General features: G+C 43.3%; 1 protein-coding gene across 2 annotated transcripts in view; it reads right to left on the reverse strand.

Moving 5' to 3' along the window:
- The window catches only part of MED14 (mediator complex subunit 14), a 150,167-nt gene that overhangs the window by 92,300 nt on the left and 35,982 nt on the right, over positions 1-21,885 (reverse strand). For both annotated transcript variants that reach the window (XM_063955591.1, XM_063955590.1), the window contains exons 5-10: positions 21,436-21,565; positions 20,823-20,951; positions 20,201-20,308; positions 13,265-13,397; positions 898-1,048; positions 700-811 (exon numbers count right to left, since the gene is read on the reverse strand). In XM_063955591.1, the coding sequence (XP_063811661.1) occupies positions 700-811; positions 898-1,048; positions 13,265-13,397; positions 20,201-20,308; positions 20,823-20,951; positions 21,436-21,565 (763 nt within the window). The remainder of the gene's footprint in view (positions 1-699; positions 812-897; positions 1,049-13,264; positions 13,398-20,200; positions 20,309-20,822; positions 20,952-21,435; positions 21,566-21,885) is intronic.

Below are 21,885 nucleotides of genomic sequence, written 5' to 3' on the forward strand. Positions count from 1 at the left end.
TAAATCCTTTTCTCGTAGTCCGTAGAGGATACTGGGCGCCCGCCCAGTGCTTCGTTTTTCCTGCACTGTTACTTAGTTAAGTAATGTTGGTTCAGCCGTTGCTGTTCCTGTTTCAAGTTTGGCTAGCTTGGCTTTCCTCTTGTGTGTGCTGGTTCGGAATCTCACCACTGTCCTTATTTATCCTTCTCTCAAAGTTTGTCCATCTCCTCGGGCACAGTTTCCTAGACTGAGTCTGGTAAGAGGAGCATAGAGGGAGGAGACAGCCCACACTATCAAATTCTTAAAGTGCCCATGGCTCCTAGTGGACCCGTCTATACCCCATGGTACTAAATGGAACCCCAGTATCCTCTACGGACTACGAGAAAAGGATTTACCGGTAGGTAATTAAAATCCTATCATCGTACATCTACACACATTTTTTTGTTCAACTTTTGGAAACCTTAGTACACCTGTAATCAATATTTCAGAAATAGTGCCTTAGGTACGAGAGCAACCCCACTGATGGCACTGTAATTGAAACGTGCAAGGTGAAGTGTGCCATGGGTCTCCAGCATCATCATTTCTGATTTCTGGAAACTGGAAGAAGGAAACATTAGATGCTCAAACAACCACCACACAATACAACCCTGACAATTGTTATAAAGTACAAGATTGCAACAAAGAAAAAAAAATACACACACACAAGCCGAAAATACATACAGTTATCCCTGGGGTTGAAGTACTTTAAGATGTCTTTTAGTTCCTGCAACTTCTGATGCGACCGCGCATGTACACTGTCAATTAGCAGTTTTTCTACAGATAAGTGGTCAATCTACAAAATAAAAACAAAATATGTAAATATATATGTACCAAATGAGCAACAAAAGAAAAAAAGCAGGTTAGTAAGTAATTTCTCACCCGCATAGCTCTTTCCAGTAAATCAGTGTCACAAACTGGTAGTGGAGGTTCATGAGAAATCTGTAAAGGTTTTGAGCCATCATTCTCATCAATCTTTATAGTGACCTTGTGTACAGGAGCTGTGCCCGTTTTTCTTCCCAGTACCTGCTGGCTGTAATAAAAAAATGTTTTAAAAAAAGGACATAAAAAGAGACACTTAAACATGTAATACTGATGCTCAGCACAAAAAATACATAACAGCTACACTCCCCCCAAGTTGTTCTTTAGGTTAGTTATAATGCTGTGAAATGTTTTCTATAAAACATTGTATGTGCCTGGGACTGCATAGTTAATCAATGCTAGTTCTAGTTTAAAAAAAAATAATCATCCACTAAGAAAAGAGCAGATACTCAGGAGGAACCCATCACTTGCTTAGAATATGTTTTAAGTACACGCATTGTATCTCCTTATACCCAATAAACTGTATCTTCTCTTCTTGTGGGTGCCCTCTCATCAGCACAAGTGTCCTTTGATATCAGTTCTCGCTGTGCGTTGACAGTACCTACTCCCGGTGCTCTCATCTGCCATATAATGCTTGTAGCACAACATTTCCTCTATTATATGGATATGCAGTAACTGAACTACTGTTTTGTGTCAATCCGGAGTTGTACCCGAGAATCTAATAGAGTTGCAATTGTATCTGTATGACAACAGTTACCAAATGGCATTTACTGATTATGGGTGGTATTCTAATAGCTGTGGTAAAACATCAGGTGCGAAAAGTCAGTTTTTCACGATGTTTCAGATTTTTTTATATATTTTTTTACAGGCAATCCTATTTAAGCGCCCCTAAAAAAAAAAAAGCCTTTTCTTCCCAAAACACAAAGATTCAGTGAAAACTGTGTTTGTTTTCTTGAGAAACAGTCCTGTTTATACTTGAAAATTAGGCTGTTTCCGGGGATTTGGTTTCACATGCCTCGATAAGCAGTGGCTCGCACCGGCTTATTGGGGCTAATAGGATAGACCCCCCGCGAGACCTATTGCAGCCCTCTATCTGAAGATCACCATACACAGGGTTACTTGGTAATGACCTTTACTTTATTACTTTAGGAGTGTTTTCTGCTGCTATTATTATTGTATGAATGATGTACTCACACAGCATCTCACTAATCTAATCTCATTACATCTGCAAATCACCATATTAAGGTGTCATTGCTGATGACATTTTGTCCATTACTTTTGGAGTATAATCAGCTGCTGTTATGGAGAGAACCTTTCACTTGAAAGTGTCTCAGAGAGGCTGTCAAATATAGTAAGTCATCAATAGGGTTTTACCATGTATACAGTGAATGTTATAGGTGGTGTTTATTTGGGGTCTGGTTCATCAAATCGACAGTATCTAGGTCGACAATGTTTAGGTCGACCACTGTAGGTCGACAGTCACTAGGTCGACATGGATGGAAGGTCGACAGGGTTTCTAGGTCAACATGTGCTAGGTCGACAGGTCTAAAGGTCGACATGAGGATTTTTTGATTTTTTTGGTGTTGTTTTCTTCGTAGAGTGACCGGGATCCCAAATTAGTGCACCGCGTCCCCTCGCATGGCTCGCCATGCTTCGGGCATGGTGCCTTCGCTCCGCTACCGCTTCGCTCGGCACAGATTACCGTTCCAATCATAGTCCACGTGGATCGTTAAGTATGAAAAAATTCAAAAAGAAAAAAATGTGAAAAACTCATGTCGACCTTTAGACCTGTCGACCTAGCACGTCGACCTAGAAACCCTGTCGACCTTCCATCCATGTCGACCTAGTGACTGTCGACATATAGTGGTCTACCTAAACATTGTCGACCTAGATACTGTCGATATCAGACCGGATTCCGTTTATTTGCAACCTACCAGAAATTTTAAAGGTGTTTTTTTTCTCCTTGAAATGTAACACAAGGAATATTTATATACCGCCTGCTCAAACACTCCTCTGGCTGCAAAAATCTCAATACTGAGAAATTATTTTGCCGCCTCTATTTCCTTGGGACTTTAGTCCTGACAGACACAAATAATTAGGATTGTGAGCTTTAAATACAAATTGGACACTCAGACTTGAGTCTTCTTTAAAAAAAAAAAATTATATATTTTCTTTGTTCTGAATATTTTTTCTTTATACAGTCGCCCGCCCCCCCCCCCCCCCCATTTATTTTAAATGTATGGTTACTTTTACCTTCATTAACAGTGTACAATGTAAAGGGCCGACACACAGGGAAATTTCACCCAGAGATTTCTCCCTGAGCTGTGTGCTGAGCAATCTAGCACGAACGCTCAGCACACAGCGCGATGTGTGCTGAGTGAGGGGTGGACGGGGGGGGACGATCATTTCACCCAGCGGAATGAGTGACCCGACTAGATTGTGCCTGCATGCAGGCCAATCTAGTACAGGCAATAGCAACGTGTGGGGCCGCGCATCGCTATCGCTATGGGGCATACACACAGAGAGACCCGTGCTTAATTTCAAAGCAATCTAGTCAGATTACATAGAAACATAGAATTTGACAGCACAAAAAAACCACTTGGCCCATCTAGTCTGCCCCTTTTTTTTTTTTCTACATAAATTTTCTCTCTAACCTTGTTTGATCCTTATTTCTTTGTAAGGATATCCTTATGTCTATCCCATGCATGTTTAAATTGCTCCACTGGCTTAGCCTCCACCACCTCCGATGGGAGGCTAGTCCACTTATCCACTACCCTTTCTGTGAAGTAATTTTTCCTCAAATTTCCCCTGAACCCCACCCCCTCCAGTCTCCGTGCATGTCCTCATGTCCTTTTGCTTCTTCTTAATTTAGAGAATGTTTCCCTCCTGGGCTTTGTTAAAACCCTTGATATATTTGAAGGTTTTTATCATGTCTCCCCTTTCCCTTCTCTGCTCCAAACTACACATATTGAGATTTCTTAGTCTTTCTGGGTATGTTTTGTGATGTAGGCCATGTACCATTTTAGCTGCCCTTTTTTGTACAGTTTCTAATGTATTAATATCCTTTTGAAGATATGGCCTCCAGAACCGAACACAGTATTCTAGATGAGGCCGTACCAATGACCTATACAGTGGCATTATTACTTCTTTCTTTCTGCTGCTGATTCCTCTCCCAATGCAGCCAAGCATCTGACTAGCCTTCCTCATTGCTTTGTTACATTGTTTACCTGCCTTTAAGTCACCTGAAATAGTGACTCCTAGGATCCCTATCCTCCTCAGTAGTTTCCAGTATAGTGCCATTAATACTATATTTAGCCTTTGGATTTTTGAGACCCAAGTGCGTGATTTTGCATTTTTGGACATTAAACTGTGATTGCCGCACTCTTGACCATTCCTCTAGTCTACCTAAATCCTCAATCATTTGTTTTACCCCACCTGGTGTGTCTACCCTGTTGCATACCTTTGTGTCATCTGCAAAAAGGCATACTTTACCTTTAATGCCATTTGCAATGTCACCAATGAAGATATTAAAAAGTACTGGTCCAAGTACTCCACTGGTAACATTTCCCTCCTGTGAACGCACTCCATTTACCACAACTCTCTGTTTTCTATCCTTCAACCAAGATCTTATCCATTCAATAATCCTAATATCCAATCCTAAACTTTCAAGTTTACTTAGCAGTCTGCGATGTGGAACAGTGTCAAAAGCCTTACTAAAGTCTAGATAAGCTATATCCATGGCTCCACCTTTATCCACCAGTTTAGTCATACAGTCAAAAAAGTCAATAAGACTTGTTTGACATGATCTCACCCCAGTGAATCCATGCTGTTTGGGATCCTGTAAATTGCTGAATTTGAGATAATCCACAACTTTGTCTTTTAAGAGTGTTTCCATCAATTTCCCTACTACTGATGTAAGACTCACTGGTCTGTAGTGGTTTGCCTCTTTCTTGCTTCCACTTTTGTGCAGTGGGACTATGTTTGCTCTTTTCCAATCCTCTGGAATTACTCCTGCAGCTAATGACTGGTTGAATAATTCTGTCAGTGGTGCTACCAGCACCTCTTTAAGTTATTTTAGTATCCTTGGATGTATTCCATCTGGCCCCATAGATTTGTCCACTTTCAGCTTTGAGAGTTCCGTTAGGACCTTCTCCTCTGTAAATGTACTTGTTTAATTTTCCTGAATATCCCTACAACTTAACTGTGGCCCCCTTCCCCTCTCTTTCAGTGGTAAATACTGAGCAAAAATAAATTATTAAGATGATCTGCTATTACATTGTCTCCCTCAAGACTCCCAGTCTCTGTCTTTAGTTTTATTATTCCGCCTTTTGTTTTTCTCCTTTCGCTTAAATACCTAAAAAAAAAAAAAAAAATTTACCCACTGACTGGGCCATTTTCTCCTCAGCTTGTGCCTTTGCACATCTGATTACCTTCTTAGTCTCCTTCTGTCTAACAAGATATATCGCTTTGTCTTCATTACTTTGTGTCTGCTTATATTTCCTAAAAGCCATCTTTTTTGCTACTTCTTTCGCAAACCACACTGGCTTCCTTTTCCTTGTGATTTTCCTAACACTTGATACAAAGGTCTGTTGCCTTTAATATTGCACTTTTTAATGTTTCCCACCTCTACTGCACTGCTTCCAAATTCCTCCACTCTGCCCAAGATTTGCTTACACATTTTCCCATCCCTACACAATCAGCATTCCTAAAATTCAAAACCTTTGTTTTTGTATGGGATGAGTCAGTCTCTGTCTTTATGCTGAACCATACTGCTTGATGATCACTGGATCCCAGGTTTTCACCCACTTTTACTTCCGATATTCTGTCTCCATTTGTAAGTATTAAGTCTATTATTGCGTCTTTCCGAGTGGGCTCCCTCACCAATTGGTGGAGGGATGCTCCCTGAAGGGAATTTAAAATGTCCCTACTTCTAGTAGATTGCTTAGAAATTAAGCATGGATCTCTCTGTGTGTACCCCCCCCTAAGAGTGACCCATAAGGAAGCCCTATTCCTCCTTAGATAAACACTATTACACAGAATCTTGACTCTCACCAATACACATAATCTCTGAAGATTTTTTTTTCTTTATGTAAAAATATTTGGTGGTTCGTTTTCATGTACTGCCAATACTGGAACAATTGTTTCATCATGGACAGGATTACAGGACCTTCTACTATCATACATCTCTTCCGCATAATCTAAATTCCTTTGCTTTAAGCACATTAAAAATTGTACAAATTGTAGCATTGAACCATTTTATCCAAAAATGAAAAAGGATGATTTATCAAATTAAGAAAGAAATAAAAATACTCTTTTTTTTTTTTTTAATACGGAAATGTAGGGGCTCACAAAAATTCCTCAACCACTAGATGTAAAATTAAACACTGCCTGTGTCCCATAAATAGCTGCATAAAAAAAATAAGATTTTACTTACCGATAAATCTATTTCTCATAGTCCGTAGTGGATGCTGGGGACTCCGTCAGGACCATGGGGATTAGCGGCTCCGCAGGAGACAGGGCACAAAAATAAAGCTTTAGGATCAGGTGGTGTGCACTGGCTCCTCCCCCTATGACCCTCCTCCAAGCCTCAGTTAGGATACTGTGCCCGGACGAGCGTACACAATAAGGAAGGATTTTGAATCCCGGGTAAGACTCAAACCAGCCACACCAATCACACCGTACAACTTGTGATCTGAACCCAGTTAACAGTATGACAAACGTAGGAGCCTCTGAACAGACGGCTCACAACAATAACAACCCGATTTTTTTGTAACAATAACTATGTACAAGTATTGCAGACAATCCGCACTTGGGATGGGCGCCCAGCATCCACTACGGACTATGCGAAATAGATTTATCGGTAAGTAAAATCTTATTTTCTCTGACGTCCTAGTGGATGCTGGGGACTCCGTCAGGACCATGGGGATTATACCAAAGCTCCCAAACGGGCGGGAGTGTGCGGATGACTCTGCAGCACCGAATGAGAGAACTCCAGGTCCTCTTTAGCCAGGGTATCAAATTTGTAGAATTTTACAAACGTGTTCTCCCCCGACCACGTAGCTGCTCGGCAGAGTTGTAATGCCGAGACCCCTCGGGCAGCCGCCCAGGATGAGCCCACCTTCCTTGTGGAATGGGCTTTGACAGATTTAGGCTGTGGCAGGCCTGCCACAGAATGTGCAAGTTGAATTGTGCTACAAATCCAACGAGCAATCGTCTGCTTAGAAGCAGGAGCACCCAGCTTGTTGGGTGCATACAGTATAAACAGCGAGTCAGATTTTCTGACTCCAGCCGTCCTTGAAATATATATTTTCAATGCCCTGACAACGTCCAGCAACTTGGAATCCTCCAAATCGCTAGTAGCCGCAGGCACCACAATAGGCTGGTTCAGGTGAAACGCTGACACCACCTTAGGCAGAAAATGAGGACGCGTCCGCAGTTCTGCCCTGTCCGAATGGAAAATCAGATATGGGCTTTTATACGATAAAGCCGCCAATTCTGACACTCTCCTGGCTGAAGCCAGGGCCAGTAGCATGGTTACTTTCCATGTAAGATATTTCAAATCCACCGATTTGAGTGGCTCAAACCAATGGGATTTGAGAAAATCCAAAACTACATTAAGGTCCCACGGAGCCACAACCGGGGGCTGTATATGTAGTACTCCTTTTACAAAAGTCTGGACTTCAGGAACTGAAGCCAATTCTTTCTGGAAGAAAATCGACAGGGCCGAAATTTGAACCTTAATGGACCCCAATTTGAGGCCCATAGACAATCCTGTTTGCAGGAAATGTAGGAATCGACCCAATTGAAATTCCTCCGTGGGGGCCTTCCTGGCCTCACACCACGCAACATATTTTCTCCAAATGCGGTGATAATGTTGTGCAGTCACCTCCTTCCTGGCTTTTACCAGTGTAGGAATGACCTCTTCCGGAATGCCTTTTTCCTTTAGAATTCGGCGTTCAACCGCCATGCCGTCAAACGCAGCCGCGGTAAGTCTTGGAATAGACACGGTCCCTGCTGAAGCAGGTCCCGTCTTAGAGGTAGAGGCCACGGATCTTCCGTGAGCATCTCCTGAAGTTCCGGGTACCAAGTTCTTCTTGGCCAATCCGGAGCCACGAGTATCGTTCTTACTCCCCTTTGCCGTATAATTCTCAGTACTTTTGGTATGAGAGGCAGAGGAGGAAACACATACACTGACTGGAACACCCACGGTGTTACCAGAGCGTCCACAGCTATTGCCTGAGGGTCTCTTGACCTGGCGCAATACCTGTCCAGTTTTTTGTTGAGGCGGGACGCCATCATATCCACCTTTGGTTTTTCCCAACGGTTCACAATCATGTGGAAAACTTCTGGATGAAGTCCCCACTCTCCCGGGTGTAGATCGTGTCTGCTGAGGAAGTCTGCTTCCCAGTTGTCCACTCCCGGAATGAACACTGCTGACAGTGCTATCACATGATCTTCCGCCCAGCGAAGAATCCTTGCAGCTTCTGCCATTGCTCTCCTGCTTCTTGTGCCGCCCTGTCTGTTTACGTGGGCGACTGCCGTGATGTTGTCCGACTGGATCAACACCGGCTGACCCTGAAGCAGGGGTTTTGCCAGGCTTAGAGCATTGTAAATCGCTCTTAGCTCCAGTATATTTATGTGAAGAGACATCTCCAGGCTTGACCATACTCCCTGGAAGTTTCTTCCCTGTGTGACCGCTCCCCAGCCTCTCAGACTGGCATCCGTGGTCACCAGGACCCAGTCCTGTATGCCGAATCTGCGGCCCTCTAACAGATGAGCACTCTGCAACCACCACAGAAGAGACACCCTTGTCCGTGGCGATAAGGTTATCCGCTGATGCATCTGCAGATGCGATCCGGACCATTTGTCCAGCAGATCCCACTGAAAAGTTCTTGCGTGGAATCTGCCGAATGGAATCGCTTCGTAAGAAGCCACCATCTTTCCCAGGACTCTTGTGCATTGATGCACAGACACTTTCCCTGGTTTTAGGAGGTTCCTGACAAGTTCGGATAACTCCCTGGCTTTCTCCTCCGGAAGAAACACCTTTTTCTGAACCGTGTCCAGAATCATTCCCAGGAACAGCAGACGTGTCGTCGGGGTCAATTGAGATTTTGGAAAATTCAGAATCCACCCGTGCTGTTGCAGCACTACTTGGGTTAGTGCTACTACGTCCCCCAGCTGTTCCCTGGACCTTGCCCTTATCAGGAGATCGTCCAAGTAAGGGATAATTAATACGCCTTTTCTTCGCAGAAGAAACATCATTTCGGCCATTACCTTGGTAAAGACCCGAGGTGCCGTGGACAATCCAAACGGCAGCGTCTGAAACTGATAATGACAGTTTTGCACCATGAACCTGAGGTACCCTTGATGTGAAGGGCAAATTGGGACATGCAGGTAAGCATCCTTGATGTCCAGGGACACCATAAAGTCCCCTTCTTCCAGATTCGCTATCACTGCTCTGAGTGACTCCATCTTGAACTTGAATTTTTGTATGTACAGGTTCAAAGATTTCAGATTTAGAATAGGTCTTACCGAGCCGTCCGGCTTCGGTACCACAAATAGTGTGGAATAATACCCCTTTCCCTGTTGTAGGAGGGGTACCTTGACTATCACCTGCTGAGAATACAGCTTGTGAATGGCTTCCAATACCGTCGCCCTGTCTGAGGGAGACGTTGGCAGAGCAGACTTTAGGAACCGGCGAGGGGGAGACTTCTCGAATTCCAACCTGTAACCCTGAGATACTATCTGCAGGATCCAGGGGTCCACCTGTGAGTGAGCCCACTGTGCGCTGAAATTCTTGAGTCGACCCCCCACCGCCCCTGAGTTCGCTTGTAAAGCCCCAACGTCATGCTGAGGGCTTTGCAGAAGCCGGGGGGGGCTTCTGCTCCTGGGAAGAAGCTGCTTGGTGCACTCTCTTACCCTTTCCTTTGCCTCGGGGCAAATATGACTGTCCTTTCGCCCGCTTATTCCTATAGGAACGAAAGGACTGCGGCTGAAAAGACGGTGTCTTTTTCTGTTGGGAGGGGACCTGAGGTAAAAAGGTGGATTTCCCGGCTGTTGCCGTGGCCACCAAATCCGATAGACCGACCCCAAATAATTCCTCCCCCTTATACGGCAATACTTCCATATGCCGTTTGGAATCCGCATCACCTGACCATTGTCGCGTCCATAAACTTCTTCTGGCAGATATGGACATCGCACTTACTCTCGATGCCAGAGTGCAAATATCCCTCTGAGCATCTCGCATATAAAGAAAAGCATCCTTTAATTGCTCTAAAGTCAATAAAATACTGTCCCTATCTAGGGTATCAATATTTTCAGTCAGGGAATCCGACCAAACCACCCCAGCACTGCACATCCATGCAGAGGCGATGGCTGGTCGCAGTATAACACCAGTATGAGTGTATATACTTTTCAGGGTAGTTTCCAGCCTCCTATCCGCTGGATCCTTGAGGGCGGCCGTTTCAGGAGACGGTAACGCCACTTGTTTTGATAAGCGTGTGAGCGCCTTATCCACCCTAGGGGGTGTTTCCCAGCGCGCCCTAACCTCTGGCGGGAAAGGATATAATGCCAATAACTTCTTTGAAATTAGCAGTTTTCTATCGGGGTTAACCCACGCTTCATCACACACTTCATTCAATTCGTCTGATTCAGGAAAAACTACAGGTAGTTTTTTCAGCCCCCACATAATACCCCTTTTTGTGGTACATGCAGTATCAGAGATATGCAAAGCCTCCTTCATTGCCGTGATCATATAACGTGTGGCCCTACTGGAAAATACGTTTGTTTCTTCACCGTCGACACTAGATTCGGTGTCTGGGTCTGTGTCGACCGACTGAGGTAAAGGGCGTTTTACAGCCCCTGACGGTGTCTGAGACGCCTGTACAGGTACTAACTGGTTTGCCGGCCGTCTCATGTCGTCAACTGATTTTTGTAATGTGCTGACATTATCACGTAATTCCATAAACAAAGCCATCCATTCCGGTGTCGACTCCCTAGGGGGTGACATCACCATTACCGGCAATTGCTCCGCCTCCACACCAACATCGTCCTCATACATGTCGACACACACGTACCGACACACAGCAGACACACAGGGAATGCTCTTATCGAAGACAGGACCCCACTAGCCCTTTGGGGAGACAGAGGGAGAGTTTGCCAGCACACACCCAAGCGCTATAAATATATAGGAACAACCCTATAGAAGTGTTGTCTCCCTTATAGCAGCTTAATATATATCAAAAAACGCCAAAAAAGTGCCCCCCCCTCTCTGTTTTACCCTGTTTCTGTAGTGCAGTGCAGGGGAGAGTCCTGGGAGCCTTCCTCGCAGCGGAGCTGAGCAGGAAAATGGCGCTGTGTGCTGAGGAGATAGGCCCCGCCCCCTATTTCGGCGGGCTCTTCTCCGGAGTTTGTGAGACCTGGCAGGGGTTAAATACATCCATATAGCCCCAGGGGCTATATGTGATGTATTTTTTAGCCAGAACAAGGTATTCTCATTGCTGCCCAGGGCGCCCCCTGCAGCGCCCTGCACCCTCCGTGACCGTTGGTGTGAAGTGTGTGACAACAATGGCGCACAGCTGCAGTGCTGTGCGCTACCTCATGAAGACTGAAAAGTCTTCTGCCGCCGGTTTCTGGACCTCTTCACTTTTCGGCATCTGCAAGGGGGTCGGCGGCGCGGCTCCGGGACCGGACTCCATGGCTGGGCCTGTGTTCGATCCCTCTGGAGCTAATGGTGTCCAGTAGCCTAAGAAGCCAATCCATCCTGCACGCAGGTGAGTTCACTTCTTCTCCCCTAAGTCCCTCGTTGCAGTGAGCCTGTTGCCAGCAGGACTCACTGTAAAATAAAAAACCTAAAAACTTTTTCTAAGCAGCTCTTTAGGAGAGCCACCTAGATTGCACCCTGCTCGGACGGGCACAAAAACCTAACTGAGGCTTGGAGGAGGGTCATAGGGGGAGGAGCCAGTGCACACCACCTGATCCTAAAGCTTTATTTTTGTGCCCTGTCTCCTGCGGAGCCGCTAATCCCCATGGTCCTGACGGAGTCCCCAGCATCCACTAGGACGTCAGAGAAATAATGAAAGTTGACAGAATTAAAAAAAAAATTGGAACTTAATATCCAAGTCTACCACAATATCTACCGCACAAGTAGAGGAATGTGTCCTATATTTGACAGGGAGTCTATTAAAGAAATAACATGAATACTTTTATTTTTAAATTAAAACGAATGATCATTTGTTTTAAAGTTTACTTCAACTGTTATCAATTGAAAAGCCCAGCAGGTTTTATTGCCACATTCATGAAAAATAAAAACTCAAATGTTCAAAGAAATACAGGTCTTATGCCCACTACAATCCATCTATATATATATATATATATATATATATATATATATATATGTACTAAAAAAATGTAATACATAAAATAAATATTTTTGATTGTTTTGGCAAACATACTCAGTGATGATTGGCTGCTGCAAGATTGTGACGGAATTGTGTTTATAGAGCATCTGCCATAAGACTGGGCAAAAACAACAACCTCATACATAAAACATCAATGAAAATAAAAAAGTGACTTGAAAGCAGAAATTATTTGTGGGCTGTACTCCCTGTTTTGGGGTAAGTAATGGGTTTATAAGCTGGATCCAATTGTTGCACTCCTGTCCCGCGACTAGAGACTGCAACAATGGTTATGTCACTGACTCCTCCACTTTGGACAGGAGTACCAGACAATGCTACCTGCTTTTTCCCTCATTTGATAATGACATTGAGCCGTTAGCTTGTGCCATCTGTGCGTCTCCTGTTATCTGTGGGCTTACAGTCTTGGGTCATAAGAAAAAAAACCTGTTGCTGTATGCAGATATGTCCTTACAGAACTCTCAAAATTGAAAGTGGAGCAATCACTGGGGCTACATGGGATAAATCCAAGGATACTAAAGCAACTTATATGTATGCTGGTAACACCATTAACATAATTATTTAAACCGTCACTAGCCACAGGAGTAATTAAAGAACATTGGAAAAGGGCAAATGTAAATCCCCTGCACAAAAGTGGAAGCAAGTAGTATGGAAAGTAATTGAAACACTATTGGAATAGTGGAATATCTTAAATCCAACAATTTACAGGATCCCTCTGCTCTCTAAACTCCATTGGGAGACCTGTGGGCGCATCACCTTCTAATTTGTCTTTCTGTGATGTTTTATTTTTGGTCTCTGGTAATGTTTTAAATTTGTTCAAACCATACTGTTTATACAGCACTCTGTAATGTACGATTTCTATTGTCATCACTTATGCTGACTTATTATTTTTTTTTATTTCTTACGTCTCATTTTTTTTGTTTTGTTATATCTTTAATAACTTCAACATAATACTTAACTTAAACTTAAAAGCAGAAACCATATAGTAATATGTGCAAAAGTAAAATACATACTTCCAAACAGCTAATATGAGGCATTTCCCTGCAATGTATCGTTCAATTTGAACAAGATCTCCCCAACGTTCCCTAATTAGCATTTGTGCTTGTGAATGGAGTACTTCTAGCTGAAGGGATAAGCAGAAAGAATCTAACAAAGAAATTAAGGAAAACAAACACAGGAAAACCTCTACAACATACCTCCCGACACGTCATGGTCAGTTATAATCAATTTTAAAAAAATAACAAGCTCTCAGACTTTTCATAAAACATTATGACGACTCATCTTTATTCTCTATTACCACACTAAAAGAGTGAAGAATGGTTGACAAGAGTATGCCTTAGTTTATTATTTGTTAGCACATGAGTACAGTAGTTCACATCAATGTAGCCTTCAATATGATTCAGATCAATAAACTATGTGTGGAGTTTGTATGTTTTCTTTGCGCTGACATGGATTTCATTCAGTTGCTTAGAAACATACCTTAATTATACCTTATTACCTCAAATCTATGGCAGTAAAAGTAGATTGTAGGCTTTTAGAGCTGGGCAATACACCAATATTTTAGTAATACTGCTAAATTAAAAAATGATAGCACCAATGTTGCTTTATATTTTCATGTTTTTGCTTACCACTGTTATCAGTCTTACAACATATTTAAAGTCTTCCTAAATGTTATTCTCTAGGACATACTGTAGGTTCTCAAACTCGGTCGTCAGGACTCCAAAGTCAACGTTTTCCATGTCATCCAACAGACGCACAGGTGTATTTATAACTCACTGACATTTTAAAAGGTCTACAGGTGGAGCTAATTATTTCATTTGTGATTCTGTGAAGAGACTTGCAAAACATGCAATGCGTGGGGTCCTGAGGATAAGGGGTATATTCAATTGCAGTCGAAAACTGCCGTCTGTCGAAAAGACGGCAGTTTTTCGACTTTTTAAGGTCGAATCCTGATTCGACCTATTCAAAGCTTTTCAACAAGTCGAGGCATTCGACTTGTCGAAAAGCACGTGGATCGGCGGAATAGCTGCCAATCCACATGTTAATGTCGAAAACGGGGCCAAATCCGACAGGTTTTGGCCCCGTTTTCGACCATCTCAATCAGATATCAAAATGGCGTCGGAACGAGATGGACCCAGAGGAGGCGAGGGGGGGGGGGGGGGGTCGAGCCGCGGGGGGACAGCCGGCGGCATCCAGAGGAGATCAGCGCTACAGTAGCGCAGCAGCTGGATGTCACTCAGCCGCCTGACCTCACGGCAGCTTCCACCCGGCTCCAGCGCGTTACTGGAGCCGGGTGGAAGCTGCCGTGAGGTCGGGCGGCTGAGTGACATCCAGCTGCAGCGCTACTCCGTAGCGCTGATCTCCTCTGGATGCCGCCGGCTGTCCCCCCGACTTTAATTGAATATACCCCTAAGTGTTTCACAAAGATGTCACCTCCCACCTTGAAGGATGTTCTAAACTACTTAAAGATCTCTGCTACGAAAAAAAACCCACAGCAGCAATTTGGCAGCTATGTTTTCAGTAAATATGGGATACAGGGAAACAACCAACAAAATGCTACATTACAAAAGTAGGAGGTGTGGCCTGAGTAAACACAAACAGTATTTTTGTATGAACCGTTAAATAATTTTCTCTGATTCCAACTGCGGGGACACTGCTCACCATGGGTTGTCAGAGGGTCCGAAGGAACTGGCACTTCATAGTATAGTATAACTTTTAAGACAGCGATTCCCCCCATCTGCAACCCCTGGCCATTGGTACAAAGGAGCCCACCAAAAAAGGCATCAACAAAGTAATGTGCAAGCCAGCATAACCAATAAAGAAAATGTAGCGTAAGTGTTGGAATGTAGTATCCCTCAGATGGAATCAGACAAAAGGATTTTATGGTAAATACAGTACAAAAATCCATTTTTTGCAATCTTCCAATCTTACTGGCAGCAAGAAGCTAGCTCTGAAAAAAAAAACGTGGATGAGGTGGTTGTTTCATTTTACTTTTTCACAGAATGCCAGGCGAGCCTCCGTGCTCATCAAAAAATCTGTAAATATCCACTTCGATCATAATTAAATTGATCAGTATGGCCGATTTGTCTTCCTTAGGGCCTTCGTTAATTCTACCCTTTTACACATTCTCACAGTATATGCCCCCCCCCCCCCCCCCCCCTTATAATAATGATATTTTACGACTGGCTGTTTCGTTTATTGCACTATCACCATCCACTCCCACTATTTGTATTGGAGACTATAACAATATAATGGACTTATTTTTAGATAGGTGGAGGGAGAACCCATGTGCTCTTCTTTCCTCTTCTTCCCCTACCCCCTTCTCTAACTTGGTGACTGAATTAGGACTGATTGATGTTTAGAGAGTCCGGTTTCCCTGCGAACGACAGTACTCTTGTTACTCGGCCACCTTTAATACATTTTTCCGTATTGACTTGGCTCTTATATCCCCAGATTTGGTCCCTAAGGTGATTTAGGTTAAATACTTGCCTAGGGGGATGTCCGACCATTGCCCTGTCTTGTTGGTATTAGATCCCTCGTCTCCTCAGGGTGTTAAATCCTGGAAACTCAACCCGTTCTGGCGGTCGCTGATGGGTGATGGAGTTGACATGCTTGCTGACTGGGGAGATTTTCAGGATTTTAATGCCTTCTGCCCTACACCTACTATTAAACATGATGCATTTAAAGATTCTGTCCGTGGCTCCCTTATTAAAAAGGTGGCAGCTATTAAACGGTCTAGTAGAGAGGAGGAATCCCGTCTTGAACAAACCTGCTGCCAATTAGAAGCGGATTATCTTTTGCTCAAATCTCCCTCCTTGCATGCCCGTTGGGAGATGGCCAGACGGGAATGGACAACATTTTTGTCAAATCCAAGTGTCGGTTGTTATTCTCTAAACATTCTCTGTACTCGCAGGCTGAGGTGGGGGGAGGGGCAGATATCTTGCCTTTCTTTCCAAGGAGGAGAGGGGTAATATTTCTGTCCAACAGGTTAGTGATTCTCAGGGTGCTCTGAAATACTCGTGCCCTGATAATAATGACGTATTCTTTACCTACAACTCCTCTTTGTATACTTTCAAGGTGGACCAGCTGAGGGATTACCTCTCCCATATACAATTGCCACAATTGTCCACAGAATCTATCACATTCTTATGGGCCCTACACACTCCGCGATATTAGTGAAAGATAGGAACGATCTCGTTCATTGATGAACGAGATACCGTTCATATCTTTCAGTGTGGAGGCACCAGCGATGAATGATGCGTGGCTCCGCGCTCGTTCATCGCTGGTGGCCCGTCGCCTGTGCATGTAGGCCAATATGGACGATCTCATCCATATTTGCCTGCACTTCTATGGAGGCGGGTGACGGGGGGAGTGAAGAAACTTCACTCTCCCGTCACTGCCCCCGGCCAGCTCGGCAGTGGATCGCTCAATGTGTAGAGCCCATTAGACTCCTCATTTACCAATGAGGAACTGGACGCTGCCATAGAATCGTTCCCCAACAATAAGGCCCTTAGGTGTGATGGACTACCCATTGAATTCTATAAACAGTGCAAAGAATTTTATACCCCCTATGTAGTCGAGTTGTTCAATACCCTGTTTGAGTATGGTTCTCTGCCCCCCTCAATGTCTGAGGCCATTATAATTGTAATTCTTAAGCCAGGTAAAGACCCCACCTCCCCGGACTCTTATTGTCCTATTTCTTTACTCTCCACGGACGTTAAGATTTTGGCCAAAGTTCTAGCTGTCCGTTTAAATACTGTAATTACATCTATTATCCACAGTGACCAGACGGGTTTTATGCCGTGGAAGTCTACAATAAAGAACCTCTTTAGACTCTTCTGTCATCTGCAGAGAGGGGACCGACCCGGGTCGGGGGCAGTGGTGGTGTCCTTGGATGCTGCCAAGGCCTTTGACTCGGTAGAGTGGGTATATTTGTGGGAAGTACTTCATAAATTTGCATTTGGTCCTAAATTTGTTCGGTGGGCCCAGCTGCTGTATTCTTCCCCGGCTGCTCGAGTCTAAGTCAATGGTCATGTGTCACGACCCTTTCCACTGGAGAGAGGTACGAGGCAGGGTTGCCTGCTTTCTCAGGCCATGTTTGCCCTTGCCATTGAACCATTGGCTAGCTTGCATACGTACATCTTCAGACATTGAGGGTATTAAAGTTGGGGACCATGATGATGTTATCGCACTTTATGCTGACAACATGCTTTTATTCCTTAATGATTCTGAGAACTCTTTACTCTCTATGCTCCAGATAGTCAATCACTTTGGAACTTATTCTGGTTTACAAATAAACTGGAACAAGTCCAGTATTTACCCCATATCTGGTATTCTCCCTGCTGACGGACTCTTCCTGTCCGCTGCAATGGACTCTCCAGTTTAAATATTTGGGAGTTTGGATATCTCCCCGTCCTCAGGACTATGTTGTGCTGAATGTGGAGCCTGTAACTCATGATTTTAAAAAGAAAGCTCATTTGTGGAAGAAACTTCCCCTAACTGTTATGGGCCGTATTAATTTATTCAAAATGTCTGTTCAACCCAGGTATCTATACTTATCGCTACATTCTCCTGTATACCCCCCAAAAAATTATCCTCCATTGACAGTGTTATTTCCTCTTTTATTTGGGGTGGCAAAGCGTCTAGGGTAGCCATGAAAGCCTTGGTCAAGTTCAAGTTAGATGGAGGACTGGTTCTTTCCAATATGCGAGTATATTACTTGGCCTCTCAACTGGTCCACCTTTCTGGTTGGCTCCTGGGTACAGGTGGAGATACGTTGTTGGGGTTCTATGCCGAGTGGGTGGAGTCTCCTCTCTCCTTGCTTCGCTTTCTGCTTTCTGGGTCTATTCTCTCTGGCCTCCCTCCTATTCTCAGACAGGCGCTCTTGTTATGGCGTCTAACGCACACTTTTTTGACTGGCATGACATTGATGTAGATACACCCTTGTGGTTTAATGCTTCTTATAAAGAACTGCTTCCTTTATCCCCAGATAATATGTGGTTGAGGGTGGGAGTTACAACAGTTGCTCAGCTCTATGACGATGGCATTCTTAAATCATTTGAGCAGATACGTGGTGACTATGCTGTTGCTAACTCTGCCTTCTTTCGTTATCTTCAGCTGCGTCATGCACTGCAGGCGCAATTTGGTAAAGCCCCTCTAGCTATTTCGGTGTCTCCAGTCAAAAAACTGCTTCTTACATTGGGCCCCAGGGAACACATATCTACAATCTATGCCGCATTGAATGTGCATGTCAGTTCATATTTATATGGGGTGTAGTACGGGTGACCGGCGGTCTCCTGACCGCCGGTCACCTTACCGACGCCGGGATCCCGGCAGCATACCGACGCCGGGATCCCGGCGGGGAGGGGAGAGTGCAGCAAGCCCCTTGCGGGCTCGCTGCGCTCGCCACGCTGCGGGCTCGGTGGCGACCTGCGGTCGCCACGGGTTCTATTCCCACTCTATGGGTGTCGTGGACACCCACGAGTGGAAATAGTCCCTGTTGGTCGGCATGCCGACCATCGGGATAGTAAGCCGTCGGGCTCACGGAGGAGGTCATGTGACTGTCGGTCAGCCGACCGGCGGTCACATGACTACCACCCATTTATATGACCGCTTGAAACTTAAATGGGAGAGTGATCTTGGTGACATCACTAATTAACAGTGGATGCAAATTTTGGGCTCCATCCAGTATACTACCCCGTGAGTTACAGATCAGCAAATATACATTTATGTCCTGCATAGAGTATATCGCACTCCAGTAATGCTTCATAGAGCACACCTCTGGCCTGATACCTGTTGCCCAAAGTGCAATGAAGAAGGGGCTGATTTTTGGCCTCTATTGTGGTCTTGTCCAAAGTTAGCACTGTTTTGGGTTGCAGTTTGGAATGACATTACCCTTACAGAACCATCTCTCCCTGTGATGGACCCTAGACTATGTCTGTTTGGGCTAGATATCGAAGAGACTTATACAGATATGTTTAATGCTTAACTACCTTGACAAAGGTATTGATGCCAGAAAATTGAGAAAATGGTTCTCCCCTGAATCACCCAATATCTCCCACTGGAGGGCTTTGGTTAATGAGGTCTCTGGCCATGAAAAGGTGATGTTTAGATCTAGAGGCACGCTGGTTAATTACTTTGGTAAATGGGATAGATGGAATATGTCAATCTCTGGAGTGGGATTGTTGCAGTAGGGAGAGGGTTGCACGCTACTGCTACCAGATTCTGGGAGATTGCATTAATCTTGGAGCTGTCTGGGTGATGTCTCATATTTATGCTTTTGTTATGTTTACATTTCGCTGTGTTCCTACTTATGTCAATTGATATACTGCGTCTCACTAAGTTTATGATGACGATCTCGATGTGTTGCTTCATATGCTTTAGCATATACCTACTTGACCTACTATTATGTACTTTATGTAATTTTCCTTTTTTTCTTTACTGTTTAGTAGTAGTTTTTTTTAATGTTTGTAGATTTGTGAAAAAACTTTCAATAAAAAAGTACTGAATTTAAAACAACAACAACAACAACCCTTCCGGATTATATAACATAATGCCACAAGGCATCTGAACAAATGTATCCAAATTGAGAGCTAACTTACCTGAAGATACCCCCTGGGATCTCCAAATAGCACTACAGAGACCAGCATGCCTTTGCCGGGAGGCTCCAAAGCTCCAATATACATATTGCCTCCGGGCAACTGGGACAAATTTACACCACTGTGCGCATGAATACTAGCAATGTTGACGGTCCCCCATATATGCGAGCAGCCAAATATCACTGTGATGTTCAACAGCACAGGACGTTACATTAAATCTACACCTATGTGCCCACCAGGAATATTGTTTAGTCACTCCTAGAACTCCTAAACTGAAAACACAAAAATGCTTTACCGGCTTCACCAAAAAAATCAGACTCTGGTAAATTTATCAAAAAAATGAAAGGATACGCAAACAAGTGTACATGTCCTGAAGTGGTTTCTCGTCTGCAAAAAGCCTGGATTGAACCAACTGGTGGATGAAGTTGATCTGTAGGCTATGGACAAGAGCACGGCCATCTGGGAGAAGAAAGGAAAACAAATCCATTAAAACAGTCATATAGGAAGAGTGATAATGCCACTGACTAACAATTTACCTTTTTACCTACTGTATTACTATAATTGGTTTATCATGATGCTTTAATGACCTATCAACAAAACAATTCCAGATCAAAAACTATTTGGGGGGAAACATACCACAATTAAGGCAATTTATATGAAGGTTTTCTGTGTTCTTCAGACAGAACACTTACTACTTGAATGTACTTTGTAGGTTTAACTGGAAAGCAAAAAAAAAAAATCTTAATAGTCAATGATAGTGACATTTTATTGTAGTGCTAAAGACAAATCCATTATTTGCTCATTAAAATCAGAGGTGAAACAGTTATAATAAAGACTAGTTATGGCAACTTTCAGCTGGCCCTAAAAGTGCATCAGATATGCAGTAAAGAGTATAAATTTCTTATCCTTATTCTCAGCTAATTCATTTCAGGAGCAAAACTATTTAAAAATCTGTAAAAACTATTAAAATCACCTCCAGTTTCTTTATCTTCAACCAGAATCTCCAATTTCAGAAGCCGCCATGGAACCTCAGGATCATCTCCCATCACTGTAAGAGTGGCTTCAAATTCTCCTTCTACACGAAATTTTACTCTTCCGTTAGCTGCAAAGATGTTTATTTTTTATTTATTTTTTGTTATATTTATGTAGCAAAAAAAAGGAGAACAAACATTTTCCATGAAAAATACTAAAACTACACTAACAATTGTGTATAATGTATTTTAAATTCTAAGAGTTAAAATGTATTTCTGGTATAAAATCAACCAATGTCAGTTGTGCAAGATCGAAATTGAATCCCTCATTTCCCCTACCTCTCCAAGAATAAAAGGAACAGCTCTAAGCACATTTCCTGAGATTTATTAAAAAAAAAAAAAAAAAATCTTAATTATTAAAGTTAAAAAAACAAACGATTAAGAAGATATTGTAACATACTATTCTATTCTTTCTTTTTTTTAATTGAAAATGATTGACTGAATATGAATCTTAAAAGAAAGAAAAACATTGATTCAGTGTTATGACACATAATTGTACATTAATGTGTCTAGCACAAACAAAATATCAAAATGATGTTGTAAAAGCAAACATACCAACTGTAAGGTTTGCCAATTGCGGTGGGAGGTCTGTGGTTACCAGGCGATGTCTGAGGATCTGATTGAGATGATGAAGTGTTGATTGTTTCTCACTTTTGGTAATAGGATCAGGAGGGATTATTTTATCCTGTCAAATAAAACAAATGATATTAACAGTCATGATTCCCACAGATACTTGTAGGGAATATACAGGTGGTGGGCAAGTTCCACCCTTTAATTTGCATGGCACTGGAAGAAAAGCTGATCCTTATTTTACCTATAAACACACAACTGACCAGCTTACCTAGAGCCAAGCAGCGGACTGGCAAATAAACTCAGAGTGGCCAGGCGGGTATGGGACTCCAGGTCGACACACCTTAGTTCGACACCAATTGGTCGACACCTGAAATAGGTCGACATGGACAAAAGGTCGACATGCGTTTTTAATGTTTTATTGGTGTAGTTTTC

The sequence above is a fragment of the Pseudophryne corroboree genome, chromosome 2, assembly GCF_028390025.1.
Source record: "Pseudophryne corroboree isolate aPseCor3 chromosome 2, aPseCor3.hap2, whole genome shotgun sequence".
Lineage (NCBI taxonomy): Eukaryota > Metazoa > Chordata > Amphibia > Anura > Myobatrachidae > Pseudophryne > Pseudophryne corroboree.